This window comes from Equus przewalskii, chromosome 1, assembly GCF_037783145.1.
Source record: "Equus przewalskii isolate Varuska chromosome 1, EquPr2, whole genome shotgun sequence".
Taxonomy (NCBI): domain Eukaryota; kingdom Metazoa; phylum Chordata; class Mammalia; order Perissodactyla; family Equidae; genus Equus; species Equus przewalskii.
Genome location: NC_091831.1, coordinates 156,553,831 through 156,570,604, shown reverse-complemented (window position 1 = coordinate 156,570,604; position 16,774 = coordinate 156,553,831). Strand labels below are relative to the sequence as shown.

Sequence of the window (16,774 nt, the reverse complement as noted above, 5' to 3'; positions counted from 1 at the left end):
TTTAATTATGTACACAGAGGCAAGAAACCAATTTACTCATATAAATATAGTTATCTTTATTGACAAGATATCTTCTTTCTCTTTCATGTTTTTGATTGATACTTTTCATGTCTCACATCTCCGTTACCATCACAAAAACCTTTAAACTATTATGTTTCTGAATCTGATCTGAGTAATCTAGAGTTTGACCTAAAGGAGAGGCTTCTACAATTTGACCTCTTGCCTTGTAAAGTTTACTTCTCTCTTTAATCTTGACTGGAATGCTTTTAGTTGACCCACCTGGCTCAGAAAAATCAATTTCTGAATCCAGAAAGTATTACATATGAATTTCCCTTTTCTGTTTAAGTGGAAGGCTGGTTTCACATTCAGTTTATCTCTATTTTAGGTAGAGACCAACAGTTGCTTGCTTTTCAAAGTCTGTGACCAAGGAAAGATTATGCCTGGGATACCCTGATGTCCAAGACAGGGCACTGCTTAAGTCTATATTCTAAATCTGAAGTAGATTTCATAATGAAATATCAAAGAATGTTCTCTTCTCTTTCATAGTGATAACCATTGGGAACATAAATCTAGCTCTGGTTTACCATACTTTCTTCCCTTAACAGGTTAGAGATAAAGAACTCCAAAGACCGGAAATAGCTACAGGTGAAAACACAGAGAACTGAAAGAATCCTATCTGACTTCTTTTTGGTATCTGCTTTACTTTTTGTCATATTTCCATTTCCTTGTTTCAATAAATTATAGAAAAAATATTTCAAACATATTTTATTTTAATCTTATTTTTGGTGTTTTAAAGTTTCACAGATTGCTAATTTGGTAAGAAGCAGATATTTTCCCATTCAGATTGGCTTTATCTGAATGGAAGTAAAACTTTACTATGTGATTTTTAATTATAATGATATGCTAACACAACTGATATTTATTTATAATTTTATAGTTTACACAGCTGTTTCAAATGTATGCTATATCAAACAAGGAATCAAAAGTTCAGAGAGTCAAGGTGAGTTGCATGAGGACACGAATTCTCCTTTTTCGTGTGTGTGTGAGGAAAATTGGCCTTAAGCTGACATCCATTGCCAATCTTCCTGCTTTTGCTTGAAGAAGATTGTCGCTGAGCTAGCATCTGTGTGTTGAGATAACATCTGTGACAGTCTTTTTCTATTCTATGTGGGATGCCGCCACAGCATGGCTCGATGAGCATCGGTAGGTTCACATCCAGGATCTGAGCCTCTGAACCCCCGACCCCTGAAGCAGAGCATGCCAAGTTAACCACTACACCACTGGGCCAGCCCAGAATTCTACCTGTTTTAATCATTGTATTCCCAGGTCTACAGAATGCTGGGCACATAATCATAGTAGATGCTCAATAATTTGGAATAAATGAACAAATGTTATCCCAAAGAGTAAGTAGTAAAGCCAGGAGTGAAACCCAGATCTGTTCTCAAATTATGTGTTCTTTATATTATGGCGTCTTCTGGAAATTTTCGCTCTTCGCCTTTCTGTGAAGACTGGCTGGTGACACAGCTGTGACTGAGGAATATGATTACTTCTTAATATGGAAAAAATACTTTTAACATGGTTTTAGAGAAATTCTGCCTGTGCTTGTAGAATAAAACTAAGTCAATTCAATAAAACTAATTTTAGACAAAGTGGAATGTTTTAAGATTAGAAACTTTAATATATTTATCATTGTGTAAACTCTTGTCAAGCCTTACACATGCATATCTACAGTATGGGAAGATGATGTTTTAACAAGCATAAAATTCTGTGGAATAATACAAAAAAAGTAGTCGGCAATTTTTATGTTTTTTAAATGGTCTCAATAAGGGAGAATCTTGCCGCAAATAAATAGTATATCTCAACTCTCACAAATGTGACTACAGACACACACGGAGCTCTTCCCAGCTTCTGAGATCTGCCCATGACGTTCATTTTAAAGGATTCTTCCTGGAAATCACAGATCATTTCAGTTTTATTTTAAATGATAAAATTAGCACCATGCATTTATATGAAAATATATAAAATTGCTTTTCAAATTCTATATATACAGATATATAGGGAAATACATAATTTAGAAATAAGTTTATATCCACATTTCATTCTAGAAAATAAAAAAGCTAGTTTTTAATATGTACCCTTATTTTAATACTGAATTTATAGTTCCCTAAAACTGTTGAAGTATTTAAGCCTGTGAAGTAGAATACTGTTCAGAAAAGCCAACTGTGCATGTGTTAATTTCATAATAAGGTTAAAAGCTAACATTCCATTCATTTAATTATAATAAACCTGCTAAAACTGTACTGATATTTCCCAAGATAATGCTTATCTCACCTAAATAAGTTATTTTACGTACTTTCTATTCCCTTTATTTGAAGAAGATTTCCTCAAGGCTTGCTCTTAATTTCCCTCAGTCTTTGCTGAAATGTCACCTGTCTAGTGTGGCCTTTTCTGACCATCTGGTTAGTCTGTATCCTTTTGCTCTGCTTTATTTCCTCCATAGCACTTATAACTAGCTGGCATAATATATATGTTTACTTATATATTTTTAATTTCCTCTGCCAGCCCCTCCACCCTCTTAGGATGTAAGCTACACAAAGGTGGGATTTTTTTCCTTTTTTTTTTTTTCAATCATTGCTTTGTCTCCAGAGCCCATAAAAGTTCATGGTGTAGAGTAAACAATCTATCTTATTTGTTGAATGAATCAATTACATCAAATATTCAAGAGCCCTATTCAATGGGCTTTTGAAAAACACTTCTGTTATTGTGATATTAGCCTCATTAGAGAAAGAAGAGGTTAAGAAATCATCATCAAAAATAAGTAGTGCAAATATAAATTTAATTTAGAAATATATCATGCTAATTGAAATTGTGTTCAGTCCCTATTTTTGAAGAACAGGTAGCTGGTCATATTAAATAACATCTAAGTCAACTGCTGTAAATGGCAAACCATATTGGGAAGAGTAAAGAGAGGAAGAGAATCATTTTTGACTAAAAAGAATGTATGCTTCTGAGTTTTTAGGAAGACACTTCTTCATTGCCACATCATGTAACTCCCTGCTATACAACTTGATTGTTTTAATATAGAAAAGTGAATGCAATCTGTTGTTCACACTAGTTTAACTTGTTGAAAATTAAATTCTCTCTTTTTATTACTGCAGATAACTACATGGCCACATCTCACTCATTTCTCTGATGTCTTTTACCAACGTGACTGGGCTGATTTCCATCTCTTTACACTTGTCCTAAATTTCTTCTCCCTTCAAGATTCTGTAAAAGGCACCAGGCTCATTTTCTGCTATCTGTAATTCGAATGTGTAAGTACAGTATATATGACTTTCAAAGTACTATTGAGATCTTGCACACTTCTTCTTCTTTTTTTTTTTTTTTTTGAGGAAGATTAGCCCTGAGCTAACTACTGCCAGTCCTCCTCTTTTTGCTGAGGAAGCCTGGCCCTGAGCTAACATCCATGCCCATCTTCCTCTACTTTATATGTGGGACGCCTACCACAGCATGGCGTGCCAAGTGGTGCCATGTCTGCACCAGGGATCTGAACTGGTGAACCCCCGGGCTGCTGAGAAGCACAATGTGTGAACTTAACCGCTGCACTACTGGGCCAGCCCGAGATCTTGCACACTTCTACACAAACATGATAGACTACAATGGCAAACACTCAACTTCTTGCTTCTTTCTGTATTGACATCTGTTAGTTAGATAAATCTAGCTTTCTATCTATCTATTATCGACCATGCCAAGCCAAATGCAAAAGTAAAGAACAATTTATATAATTATGTAAGTAATCGCAAGGAAAATATCAGTTCCTAATAATAATGTAAATAATCAGTGTCTTGTAGCCTTGTCACATTATTTTTATAGTTATCAGAACTCAAGCATTTATTTCATTATCAAAATGGTAAAGGACTTTTCCTTATCTATTTTCATTATTTTTCTTCCCTCTAGATAACTTTAGCAGCCCAGATTCAGTTAATGGATGGAGCAATACATCAGTCGTTACTGACTTCATTTTATTGGGTCTCTCTAGCTCTCGAGAACTCCAACTCTCCCTTTTCTTTATCTTCTCTGTGTTTTATGGAGCTGCAATGTTGGGAAACATCTTTATCATCCTCGTAGTAATTACAGACTCTCGCTTGCATTCTCCAATGTACTTTCTTCTTAGCAATCTCTCCTTCTTTGATATGTGTCAGGCTACATTTGCCACTCCCAAGATGATTGCAGACTTCCTCAGTGAACACAAGACCATCACCTTTCAGGGATGCATGTCACAAGTATTTTTCTTGCATGTTTTTGGGGGTAGTGAGATGGTACTTCTTGTTGCCATGGCCTATGATAGATACATTGCTATATGCAAACCTCTGCACTACATGACCATCATGAGCTGAAGAGTGTGCACTGTTCTGGTGGTGGCCTCCTGGACCATTGGCATCCTGCGCTCAGCCAGTTACCTGGCATTCACAGTCAATCTTCCTTTCTGTGGACCCAACAAGGTAGACAACTTTTTCTATGACCTTCCTCTTGTGCTCAAACTTGCCTGTTTAGACACATATGTTTTAGAGATCCTGGTGCTCGTCAATAGTGGTCTGCTCTCACTCATCTGTTTCCTCTTTTTGCTTATTTCTTACACCATCATCCTTGTTACTGTCCATCACCAAGCTTCTGGTGGGATGTCCAAGGCACTTTCCACCCTGTCTGCCCATATCACTGTTGTGGTTCTCTTCTTTGGTCCATTAATCTTCATCTATATTTGGCCCTTTGAAAGCTTCCCAATTGATAAATTTATCTCTGTGTGTTTTACTGTCTTCACTCCTTTCCTCAATCCCATGATTTACACACTGAGGAATAAAGATGTAAAGGAAGCCATGAAGAAACTAAGGAATTGACATGTGGGTTCCAAGCAAGTCTTTTAGACAATGTGAGGAAGTAGCACAAATCCTTACTTCTTGTTCTTTGAAATTCAGATGTATGATAGGTACTAGTGTGTTTCTATCACAATTTCTTTCACTATTAGAACACCTGAATCTGGTGATCTAAAGTTGGTAAATGCAATGTAGATTCTCAGATTATGATACCAGTTCCAATATGCTGTGTCTCACTTCACCTTCCCTGAAATAGAAATTACATACATTAAAATTCCTAAGTAGTGTTTTTCCCTTATATAGGCATTGTTAAAAAAAAAGTATCTTGGGGGCTGGCCCTGTGGCCTAGTAGTTAAGTTTGGCACACTCCACTTCAGTGGCCTGACTTCAGTTCCGGGGAGTATACCTACACTACTCATCAGTAGTCATGCTGTGGTGGCAACCTACATACAAAATAGAGGAAGATTGGCAGAGATGTTAGCTCACGGTGAATCTTCCTCAGCAAAAAAAAAAAAAAAAAAAAAAATCTTGTAGCATTTTAAAATCAGCTCCATATTGAAGAAGATTGGCTAACATGTCTGTCTTGATTGGGGTAGCATAGAGAACAATTTAGCATTCTCTGAGTTAAAAAGAGAATCTGCTTTGACATGACAGGCTGAATGAAGACTACGTTGATGAGTTATAGTTCATAATTATTTCAACTAATAGCTTATTTCCTATAAATAGGCTGTAAAAATTCCACCTTCATAAATAAGGCATTAATGTTTACAAAATCTATTTTTATTACATTTATATTTTATCCTAAATTTTGAATACCTAGAATTGTGTAGTATAAATTATAGCACTGAGTTTTGCTGAACTGGCTTTGAAACAAATAACACATCAATAAATATCACCAAGTCCATAGTTCAAATTACGAGAGTATTCTTCTACCCTCTGGGAGAAATATCATAGCGCTTACATATAGACTGTCTTTACACTTCTGATAATAAACCTACCATCAGTTGAAAATGATGCAGAATATCTGAATAGTCAGTGATTTTGTTTAATTTCATTTGAGCGTTTAAATTTCAAAGTGGTCACAGAAAGCACAGATATTTGTAATTGGAAAATATACTCCATACTTATTTTTCTCAAAATTTAAGTGAAATTCCAGAAGCAGTCTACCAAATCATGGAACAAATAGGAGAAGGAAAGTGAACACAATTGATTCAGTCCCTTATCAGTTACAGATCTGTCACTGTCATCACTGCATCTCTGAATTCATGCCAGGAAGAGTATATTCTGTTTGTTCTAGCTTTCAATTCAAACTTGTGGTCTTTAAACTGAAGACGTAATTGTGTTTTTGTTTTTATTACTTCGAATAGACCACAAGTCCTTAAGGCAATTATTGTTCTATCTCTGACCATATTCGTCAATGTAACAAAAATTTAACTTGTAGGCACGTGCAGTAAGTGCTTACGTGCCATGGTAAGTACTTGCTAAGTACCATAACGATGATATAATACCCCAAGCATTGATTTCCAGGAAAGTTCAACTGTTGTTTCATACAAATGAGACATTTGGAGAGATGGATTAGCAAGCCAGTGGAAACTTAAATTATCTATATTTTTGTGTGTGTGAGGAAGATTTGCCCTGAGCTAACAACCATTGCAAATCTTCCTCTTTTTTCTTTTCTTTTTTTTTGGCTTGAGGAAGATTAGCCTTGCGCTAACATCTGATAACTTCAGCTATCAACTGAAGATAAGTCACTTCCAAAATCAATGAATCAAACAAATCATTCTTGAGTGGCCAAATTGTTGTTGCTGTGACTCCCTAATTCCCAGGAACTCTAATCTTTCTTATTTGTCATATTTTCACTACTTTACCTAGCAATACTGCTGGGCAACTTTCTCATCATCCTCACTGTGACTTCAGATTCCCGCCTTCACACTCCCATGTACTTTCTGCTCACAAAACTCTCTTTTATGGATATGTGTGTTGCCCCTTTTGCTACTCCAAAGATGATTGCAGACTTTCTGGTTGGGTGCAAGGCAATTTCTTTTGATGCCTTCCTGGCCCATATCTTCTTTGTTCACCTTTTCACTGTCAGTGAAATGGTGTCCCTTGTGTTCCATGTCTTATGACCGTTATGTTGCTATATGCAAACAGCTCCACTATATGACAATCATGAGCTGCCGTGTATGTATTGTTCTCATCCTCATTTCCTGGTTAGTAGGCTACGTTCACACTACTAGCCAGTTGGCATTTACTGTTAGCTTGCCCTTATGTGGTCTGAATTAGGTAGACAGTTTTTTCTGTGATATCCCTCTAGTGACCAAGTTGGCCTGAATAGACATTTATGTTTTCAGCCTACAAATAGTTGCAGACAGTGGCTTTCTTTCTATGAGTTCCTTCCTCCTCTTGGTTCTCTCCTCTACCGTTATACTTATCACAGTTAAGAATCGCTCATCTGCTAGCATGGCAAAGGCCCGCTCCACATTGACTGCTCACATCACAGTGGTCACACTATTCTTTGGACCATGCATCTTCATCTATGTGTGGCCCTCCAGCAGTTATTCAATTGACAAAGTCCTTGCTGTGTTCTACACCATCTTTACTCACATTTTAAACCCAGTTATCTATACCCTAAGGAACAAAGAAGTGAAGGCAGCCATGTCAAAACTGAAGTGTCAATCTCTGAAGCCTGGCCACATTTCTGCAGTCATAAGAAATGTACTTTTTCTGGAAACAAGCTAAACTTACAGTATTGTTAACACTGAAGCTTTTTTTCTAGATATTTATCTATGGAATCTCTGTGATGTTAAAGCGAATCATTTTAACCAGTGGGAAGGATTGAGTAACATGAATTAAGGGTTAATGGTGATAATGAAAAGCATAATGAATTTTAGCAATTTTAATCTTCTATTCCTTCCATTGTGTTTTAGTTGTCCTTTTGACTTCCTTTCCTCCTTAATTCTTAAAATTTAAGCTTATTTTAGGATAAAGGGTTATTGACTTTGAAGCCAGTAGCACAATGTGATTTACTCATAAAATATAAATACATTAGACCTTCTGTGGGTGGAAAAATGTATTGTTCACACTTCAACCAATAGAATGCTTTTTACTGTATGTGTAAAAGACAATACAATTTTTTTAAAAAAATTTAAATTGGAAGAATAGTAAGTTGTACTTACTGTTTGGCCCAGTTTTATGTTCACTTCCCTTCTATCACAAGAGAATACTGTGAATTTTATTCTGACTAGTTGTTCGGTGACTCCCAGGATTGCTAGTTTTCCTGAACCAAGTCCATTCTTCAGTGCAAACTTCCCTGCCACTAGGGTGTTATGAACAAGGAAATCCAATTAAATGGAGGTATTCATGAGAAGCAAGTTACATTACGTGGATTCTCTAGCAAGGCCAAATAGATGAGTGCAATGCTAACTCTTAGGGTTCTGAAGGAAAATGCTGCATTCTCCAGCAGAGCATTCCCGACTGCCTGAAAAGCAGTTCCTAGGATGCTATTGGGCCCCCTTATTCAGAACTGAGTTCCTGACCATGGGTTAACAAATGACTATGTTACTAAGACTTCCCATAATTTAACAAATCACAATTTTTATCAATCAGGTCACCAAACCATCATAAGTTATAACTGGTGCATCTGAGATTAGGCTGAAGCAGGTCTAAAGGCACCAGAAATCTGTATGAGCAATTATTCCTGGCTCCCACATCATCTACTTCTGCCACATACACAATTTTCCTACAGCTCAAGTTTAGGGGCTCCAACTAGGTTTGCTGTGACCAGTTGACAGAAGAAGAAAGTTCAGTTTTGGCTCGCAGATTGTACCTTACTACATTTTGATGTATGCCAACAAATGGGCTACTGCTACATTATAGACCCATTCAAGGTGACCAAATATAACACTGGTGAGGAGAGATCCTTTTAGTGGGAATAGCCTTGAACATTTACTTGATTATCAACTTTGGATGGGGAATTGGCCTTAGGTAAAAACAAACATGAATTCCTGGATGGTGGAAAATGGTTTGATTGGCTTATTAGGGGCCATAGCAGAACAACATTGGAAAAACAGAGAAAGGAGGTATCAAGGAAAAAAAATGAGAATAGACCTAGGTGAATGAGCACAAAATTTATGGATCTTAGTTCTTACATCAATGCCCACCGAGCACCATCCTCCACAGAGAAGGCAATCAAGATCTGGGGAAAGGCCAGCCAATTTTTGCTCTGTATCAATGCCATGCTTATGTAATGGACACATGCATGAAACAGTTACGGAACTGGAATTTAGACTATGCATGTGCCCAAGCATTGGACTCCCTTTCATTAGGTTTTTCTCACTACTGCCACAATTACTTTTAAAACTTTACCTGTGAGCAGAAGAGATTGATGTTGAAAACTTGCCATTCAGGGGTAAGTAATTACATCAGATAAATTCCTTCACAGAAGTGGCAGTGATTTGTCTTTATTGAATTGACTTCTACTCTGGATATGAGTTTTCCTTCTCTGCTTGCAAGCTTTCTGCCAGGGTCACTATCCTAGGACTTAGAAAGTGTACAGTTTATGGATATAGGATTCCACAAAGATTGCCTCTGGCATGGAAGACATTTTACAGTGAAAAGATTGTGGCAGTAGGCACAGGACCATGAGATCCAATTTTACTGAATGATTCCAGCCTCAAAGAACAATTGAATGCCTAATTAAAGGCTCACGAAAGAGGCTAGCATTGTGATTACACATTGCTTGGAGATAATGAACTCCAAGATGTTTCGTATTTATTGTACAGTTAATACGTTTTGGTGTGTTATCAGTATCTAAAATATGCATTCTAGGAAATAAACAGTAGACTTAAGATTGTCCTTCCTTTCCATCCTTCTTGGTGATCTGCTTGTGATGTTTTTGCTTCCTGTCACTGCAATTACAGGCTTTCCTTGATTCAAGATCCATTGCTGGAGGAATAACATTTTCATTAGGAAATACAATATGATTTCCGCTGAACAAAGTCTTTGACCACCACCTGGTCACACTGGAATCTCCATGCTGATTGACTAGAAACCAAAAAAAAGAGTCACTTTATTGGCAAGACTGAAGACATGATTAATATGAACAGCTAAAGTTGATGCTATATAACACAGTCTGCAAAGAATATAACCAAAATTTAAGGATTCACTGGGGTGTCTCTTGGTGCTTCTCTGTCCAGTGAAACAGTAAACAATCAGTTTCAAGAAGCTTACTGACCGTGCCTCAATGACAAAGATTTAAATCATCCGATCAGGCATTTAACCAGGACCAGCTGAAGTAACGATCAAGGGTGAAAGTAATCTAGCATGGACAGTAAAGGAAGGAAGGGATGGATTTAAATTACGTAACTATTACAGTTACAGTATTGTACCCTAATTTATTCCAGCAACCCACCTGTGGTCTTTTTTTTTTCTTAATGTATTATCGATCATCTCCTTGAAGAGTCGGTGACAGAGTGAATTTATTGTGAGGCACATGCAGATCTTAGCAATGCAAGAAGTAGCAAAGAGTTTTCACATGCAGAATCACAACCTTTTGCTCCACATGATTCCAACACAGTGGAGAGTTTTACTCATATAACCAGTGTTCCACATCAAGTATATCATGCAGAATAGCTCTGCTTTGCTGGGTCTGGGATAACTCTAAAGCTAGGGACATATGCTCACCTGCATAGGCATAGCCAGAACTGGGAGGCAGTTAACACGCTGGAGGCAACCCTCAACCTGTGGGATCGGGAGTCAGTGGGTAAATATCTAGGCTACTATGAGGCACATTGAATGTGGTTCATCTGAGGCTTCTAGAAACATTGAAGCTCAGTTCCTCTAATGGTAACTAGTTCATTAATAAACTTCTTATAGGTTTTCTTCATTCATGTTTTACTTTTACAGCTCCCTCACTCCTCCTTAGAGGGATGACATCCCAAATATATTACCTTTGCCCAAGACTATGTCGTAGGTGATTCTGCTTTTGGAGAAACACAATCTAAGGTGTGTATTTTCTAATATAAGCCTGAATATTAATTTGTTTTTGCTATTTCTCACAATTTTGATGGGTGGTATTTTTATTATTTATATTAAAATGTTTCCTAATTTCCACTTGTAAGTTTTTTTTCCTTTGGCCTTTAACGTGTACTTCTTATTTTTCCTTATGTATAAGCATTTTCCAGTTATATTACTTTTTTACTTTTAGTGTAAATGTATTGTGGTCACAGAACAACGTTCTTTGATTATTTTTTTATTTTCTGGAACGACAAAATGCTCTAGGCTCATCTTGTATTTCCTGTCCCAGTTCGAGAATCAGACATTTCTCCAAGGAGCAGCTCTGGCTCCTTTTACTGAAGAATGGTATTTAGAAACCAAGATCTGGGCACTGTATGTGCTCCTGGCTACTGGGATGTCTTTGCTTCTATACCCTCTAAGCAGACAGAACTAGGTAACATATGTATGTATACTAATCCATGTATACACACTTATCTATCATTGTTTCTGTATCAACCTGTATGTATATTAAGATAAACATTAATTCGTGTTAATGTCTCTGACTCTAATTTAGTACCACAAGTTTCACTCTAGCCTTCCTTCCTTTCTTGTTTATCTGTAATTTACCTAATTGACTCCCACTATTTGCTACCATTAATTAATTTTTTCCAGCTTTATTTATTATTATTTTTTTAAAGACTTTATTTTTTCCTTTTTCTCCCCAAAGCCCCCCAGTACATAGTTGTATATTCTTAGTTGTGGATCCTTCTAGTTGTGGCATGTGGGATGCTGCCTCAGCATGGCTTGATGAGCGGTGCCATGTCTGCGCCCAGGATTTGAATCAATGAAACACTGGGCAGCCTGCAGCAGAGTGCCTGAACTTAACCACTCAGCCACGGGGCTGGCCCCTCCAGCTTTATTGAGGTATAATTTACAAATAAAAATTGTATATATCTACAGTGTACAACATAATGTTTTGCTGTACATATTCATTGTGAAATGATTATCACAATCAAGCTAATCAACATTTCCATCATCTCACATAGTTATCTTCTTTTTTTAATGGTTAAAACAATTAAGATGTATTCTCTTAGAAAATTTCAGGTGTACAGTATAACATTATTAACCATAGTCACACTGCTGTACATTAAATATTTAGAATTTATAAATATCAGTTGGGTTCATTAATTAGCAGATAAAATAATGAATGTGATAGAGTTGTCAAAGAATGAATTAATGAAAAGTCCCCATTAGGAGCTAGATGACTAAGTTTTCATAGAACCTACATGCCTCTCTGCTGTGACACACACCAGTAATGCTTGGCAGATTGAAATCAATTGAAAAGAGCTGTAACCATTAGGATAATGACCACTGAGAAGTGGAATCGCAGGTGAAACAGAAGAGTACAAAGGGATAAAAGGTTTCTAGGCATCGGATATACCGAACAGGTGGCCAAGCTGACCATCAATAACAGGCCAGAAAGAAAAGCACATGAGATCAAAAAAATAAAAATAAAAAAATGAGGCCAACAATTGGGAAAGTTGAGAATGAAGATGAGTAGTCATAAAATAAACTCTGAGTCTTCTCTGATATTCTTCTACAGCTTTATTTTCATTCTTTGAGGGTTACACGTGCACTTTCCCCTACTCAGGCCCTCAACTGTCCATACACAAGGACTCTCCTGCACGGGCCTGATTTCTGTTCTATCCTCCATCTCTACTGCTAGCACAACTTGCCATAGAGAAGGCTGACATCACAGGGAGTTATGGAAAACTTAATTTTTGCATTCCTAGAACATAGAAACCTTGGTTTGCTGATTTGCTCACTATAGATTTTATTTCTGTCCCTACCACCAACCTGTTTTGCCAAGGGAGCTAATAGAACAGCATCATTAAAGATTCAGATAGATACAGTTCTCCCCAAATCAGCTGTATCCTATGGAGGATCATTATAGATACACAAATAGCTGTATAAAACAGTCAGAGTGGCAGCTAATTACAGCCCCAGGGGGTAGTGACCAAGTGATGCTGCGGAGATGTGGGATTGCCAAATAAATCACTTGACCTGGGGAATTATCACCTGTGGTTGTTTCAGTCTTCAGTCTTTCCAGTGTAGCCAAGCTGAGAAGCTGTTAATAAGGAGAAATGAGAGACATTTTGTTTTCTTATGACAAAGAGGCCTTTTGCCATTTTTTAGAGCTACATTAAATCTTTACTTTATGATGATTAAAGGTGAATTCCAGAGCAATATTAAAAAATTTTCCTTTAAAATTTTTAGTCATTTAATCATTTCTATACTGATTACCACAATAATATTCAATTTAAACATAGAATATATTAAAAACTGTGAAGAATAATACATGGAGATAAAACCACACAACATTCCATGAAAAAAGTAGAGAGACTGTATAAGGAAATGTATTTAAATTGACTTTAAAAATATAACACTTTTATACATATTCTATTGAATCCTTGCAACCACACTGTGAAGTAGGTAGTGTTATTGCCACATAATCTCAGACAAATTATTTTTCAACTAAAATTACACAGATATTAAAATGTTGGACTGTATATGAATTTAGAACTTTCTGAAAATTTTCTTCTCTTTCTCCTACAGTTAACTTGCTTAAATTACAGAAAAATCAATATTACCCAACATTTTTTTTTTTTGAGGAAGATTATCACTGAGCTAACTACTGCCAGTCCTCCTCCTTTTGCTGAGGAAGCCTGGCCCTGAGCTAACATCTGTGCCCATCTCCATGTACTTTATATGTGGCATGTCTACCACAGTAAGGCTTGACAAGCTGTGCCATGTCTGCACCCGGGATCCGAACCAGCGAATCCTGGGCCGCCAAAGCAGAACGTGTGCACTTAAGCACTGCGCCACCGGCCGGACCCTTCCTCTCTCTTCTTTATACCAGGATAGGAAATATAAATGTGATTTCCATCCTTCAAAAGATCAGGAAATACATCTACAATTCCAAACCACAACACATGAAGAAAAAGTTACGTGCAATAAACATTGAAACAGGACAAGAGTGAAGACCAAGATAAAATAAATGCCTCTGAAGATCTCAAGCTAGTCAGGAAGCACAGCAGTCTCAAAAAGAGGTGGAGAAGCTAAGAGTAAAACCAGTGATCTTGACCTGGAGCAGGAATATTAGAGTCTGTGAACCTCACTCCACAGAGTGACAGGGGAAAGGTGCTTAGAAAGAGTTTGGTATAACGGCTTTGGAATAATTAGGGCATGTGTGTGGTGTAATGGAAGAAAAAATCAAGGCAAGAAGAGGGGGGAAGCAGCCAGACAACTGACAATTCCCATTATATAGTGAGAGGAAAAGGATAAATCACAAGACGCATGACAAAACTTAACAAATATGACTGTGCTCTGAGCCAGTGGTTAGCGGAGAAGCCCAGGAGAGAGTCACCCCAACAAGAGAGGTGCTTTAGAGACAACATTCCAAAACCCAGCTGCCTTCTATCATACCTCACTGTCACCTCTAGCTCCTCCTCCGTGATATCCTTTCAAATACCTAGTATATTCAAAGATTAATAATATTATATATTGAAATAATTTTTGCTATTAATAAAGCAGGTGATGACCTACACGAAAATACTTCAAGAAGAATGAAAAGGGAAAAGGAAATAACATATATAGCTACACATAATAGCAAGCAATGCCATGAAATAGTGAAAAGTATGAGCAAATTTGCTACAAATTTTTAAATATATACCTTCTTTCTAAAATGACACTTAGAAGAAATGAGTTAAAGGAATAAATAATAAGAAAAAATAAAGTGATGAAAAGTAAATTGGAGAAATTCAAGAGGTAAATTAAAAAAAGCATGATAGAAGTGAAGATTACTAAAATCAGGAAAAAAGCGGGGACTTAAATATCCTGAACAAAATGAAATAGCAAACGAAAGAGTTTAAAAAATTTGGAGAAAAAATATAGACTAAAATAAGATCCAACAAATGAAAAATTAGTGTTCCTTAAGAAGATTTCACAATATTTGTAAGGAGAATAATTCAAGATAAAATAAAAGAAAACTTTTCTAAAATGAAAGAAGAATTGAACCCACAGACTAAAGGGCTTATCGTGACCTAGGGGGGTAAAAACGTTATAGCATAGGCCACATCAGGGCAGATCCAACTGAAGTTACCAGACTCTGCATGCACAAAATAAACAGTCTATCCTCCCCAAAATAAATAAGCTTAGGAAATATAGTTCCCATGAGGGCTTACTGAAACAAACTATTAGAAAATAAACTATACTAGTCAAAAAGTGAATAGAGAGAACATAGTAATAGTGAATTACGAGGCTTAGTATTAAATAATTCTGGGGATTGTGGTTAAAGAGCAGAATACAAATGTTAGAAACCGTGACAGTATAAAAAAACCAATTATCTTAGTTAAAAAAAGGAAAAGGAAAAGAAATAGTTCCACTGAAAAATTCTTGTTTCCTCATCTTTCAAGGTGGGAGAGAATCGACAGATCATTTTAAGAGTGATTAACTAAGTAGTATTTTAAAGTACAAGGGTAATCATTAGAAGAACTAGGAATAGTAAAATCAAATAAAATTCAGTGATGAAAGGGGGAAAGGGAAGTGAGGGAAAGGGTTAAAGGGAAGTATACTAATTTCTTTCTATTTCATATCGTTGAGTCAACGGATACTGTCATTGATGGTAACACAAATTTAAAGAATTAACTACATTGTATACAATGAATAACTAAAATCAACTATAAATCTTCAAAAGTGTTAAAAGAAAATATACATACACAAAAGTAAAACATCATAAGAGAGAAATCTTAATACAATAAAGGGATTAAAGCAGATGCATAAACTAATTAATTCATTCAGTCTACTAATATTTATTGAGCACCCCTCCCTATGCCAGGATTGTGCTGAATTCATGCCAGCGATGTATAGTTCCTGCATCCTGGAGTTTTACAGACAAGTGGGAGAAGGCAGATATTAATTAAACAATCATACAAACAAATGTAAAATTGCAACACTCTGCAATAAAGTGAAAATTATTATAATAGAAGAATATGATGTAAGCAGGGAAATCAGGGGAAGTTTCCCTGAAGAAGTGACACAGGATCTAAGATCTAAAGGATAGATAGAAGTTAATTAAGAGTGGAGGACAAAGGAGTGCCTGCAAAGGGAACAATTGTGCTCTCCCTTGAGACTGGAGGGGCATGGGCATTGAGCCTTAGACCACATTGTGAGAAAATGAGGGGAATATTATACAAGATAAGGCTGAAATAAGTAGTGGGAGACTGTTTCTGAGAATGAAAAGTCAAGGAAGATTTTTAAGCAGAAAGATGATTTGACCAGATGACATTTATGAATATCAGTCTGGCTACAGTGTACGGAGCGGATTTGAAGGAGTTCAGACTGGATGCAAGTGAGCCAGTTAGAAAGCAACATACTTGTTAAGGTAAGAAATTTGGATGCCAAACTAGGTATGAGAGTTTAGGAAGTAAATAGATTTGCAATATATTTAGGAGAGACAATCAACAGTACTCGATGATGGATTTAAGGATTGAATTACTGTTCCAGTCACTCCATCTAATGTTTCAAATCTAAGAATTAGTCAGCTCCAGTAAGACCTTCAATGCAATGATCCTACCATATTTTTCCTGTCCCTCCCTCCCGATGTCCTTCCTCTCTTCCTTCCTTTCCTAGCTTAAATTCCATGGTTAATTACCCTGCCCCTTTTAATTTGTTGTACCCATTTAGACAAACAACAAACCAGGTAAAACACAACAGTGACTGCTATGTTTCTACTATTTCCTTCTTTCTGAAAAAAATTCTCTATCATTGTTACCCTATACATATCTTGACATTGTTTGTAATGTGTGGGGACAGGGAGCTAATAACTTATCTTAAAATCAAGAAGAATC

At 36.5% G+C, this 16,774-nt stretch overlaps 1 protein-coding gene, 1 long non-coding RNA gene and 1 pseudogene across 2 annotated transcripts; all 3 read left to right on the top strand.

Annotated features, from left to right (window-relative positions):
* The first annotated feature begins 603 nt into the window (after positions 1-603).
* Positions 604-11,012, top strand: LOC139082549 (uncharacterized). Its single transcript, XR_011538665.1, has 5 exons — positions 604-690; positions 938-1,000; positions 2,563-2,597; positions 3,159-3,314; positions 10,776-11,012. It is a non-coding gene; the product is annotated as an uncharacterized lncRNA (long non-coding RNA).
* Positions 3,584-4,895, top strand: LOC103544831 (olfactory receptor 4K3-like). The gene is given in 2 exon segments (XM_070589431.1): positions 3,584-3,662; positions 3,958-4,895. Coding segments are annotated over 2 exon segments (1,017 nt in total).
* LOC103545731 (olfactory receptor 4K15-like) lies at positions 6,626-7,610 on the top strand (annotated as a pseudogene).
* Positions 11,013-16,774: the final 5,762 nt, after the last annotated feature.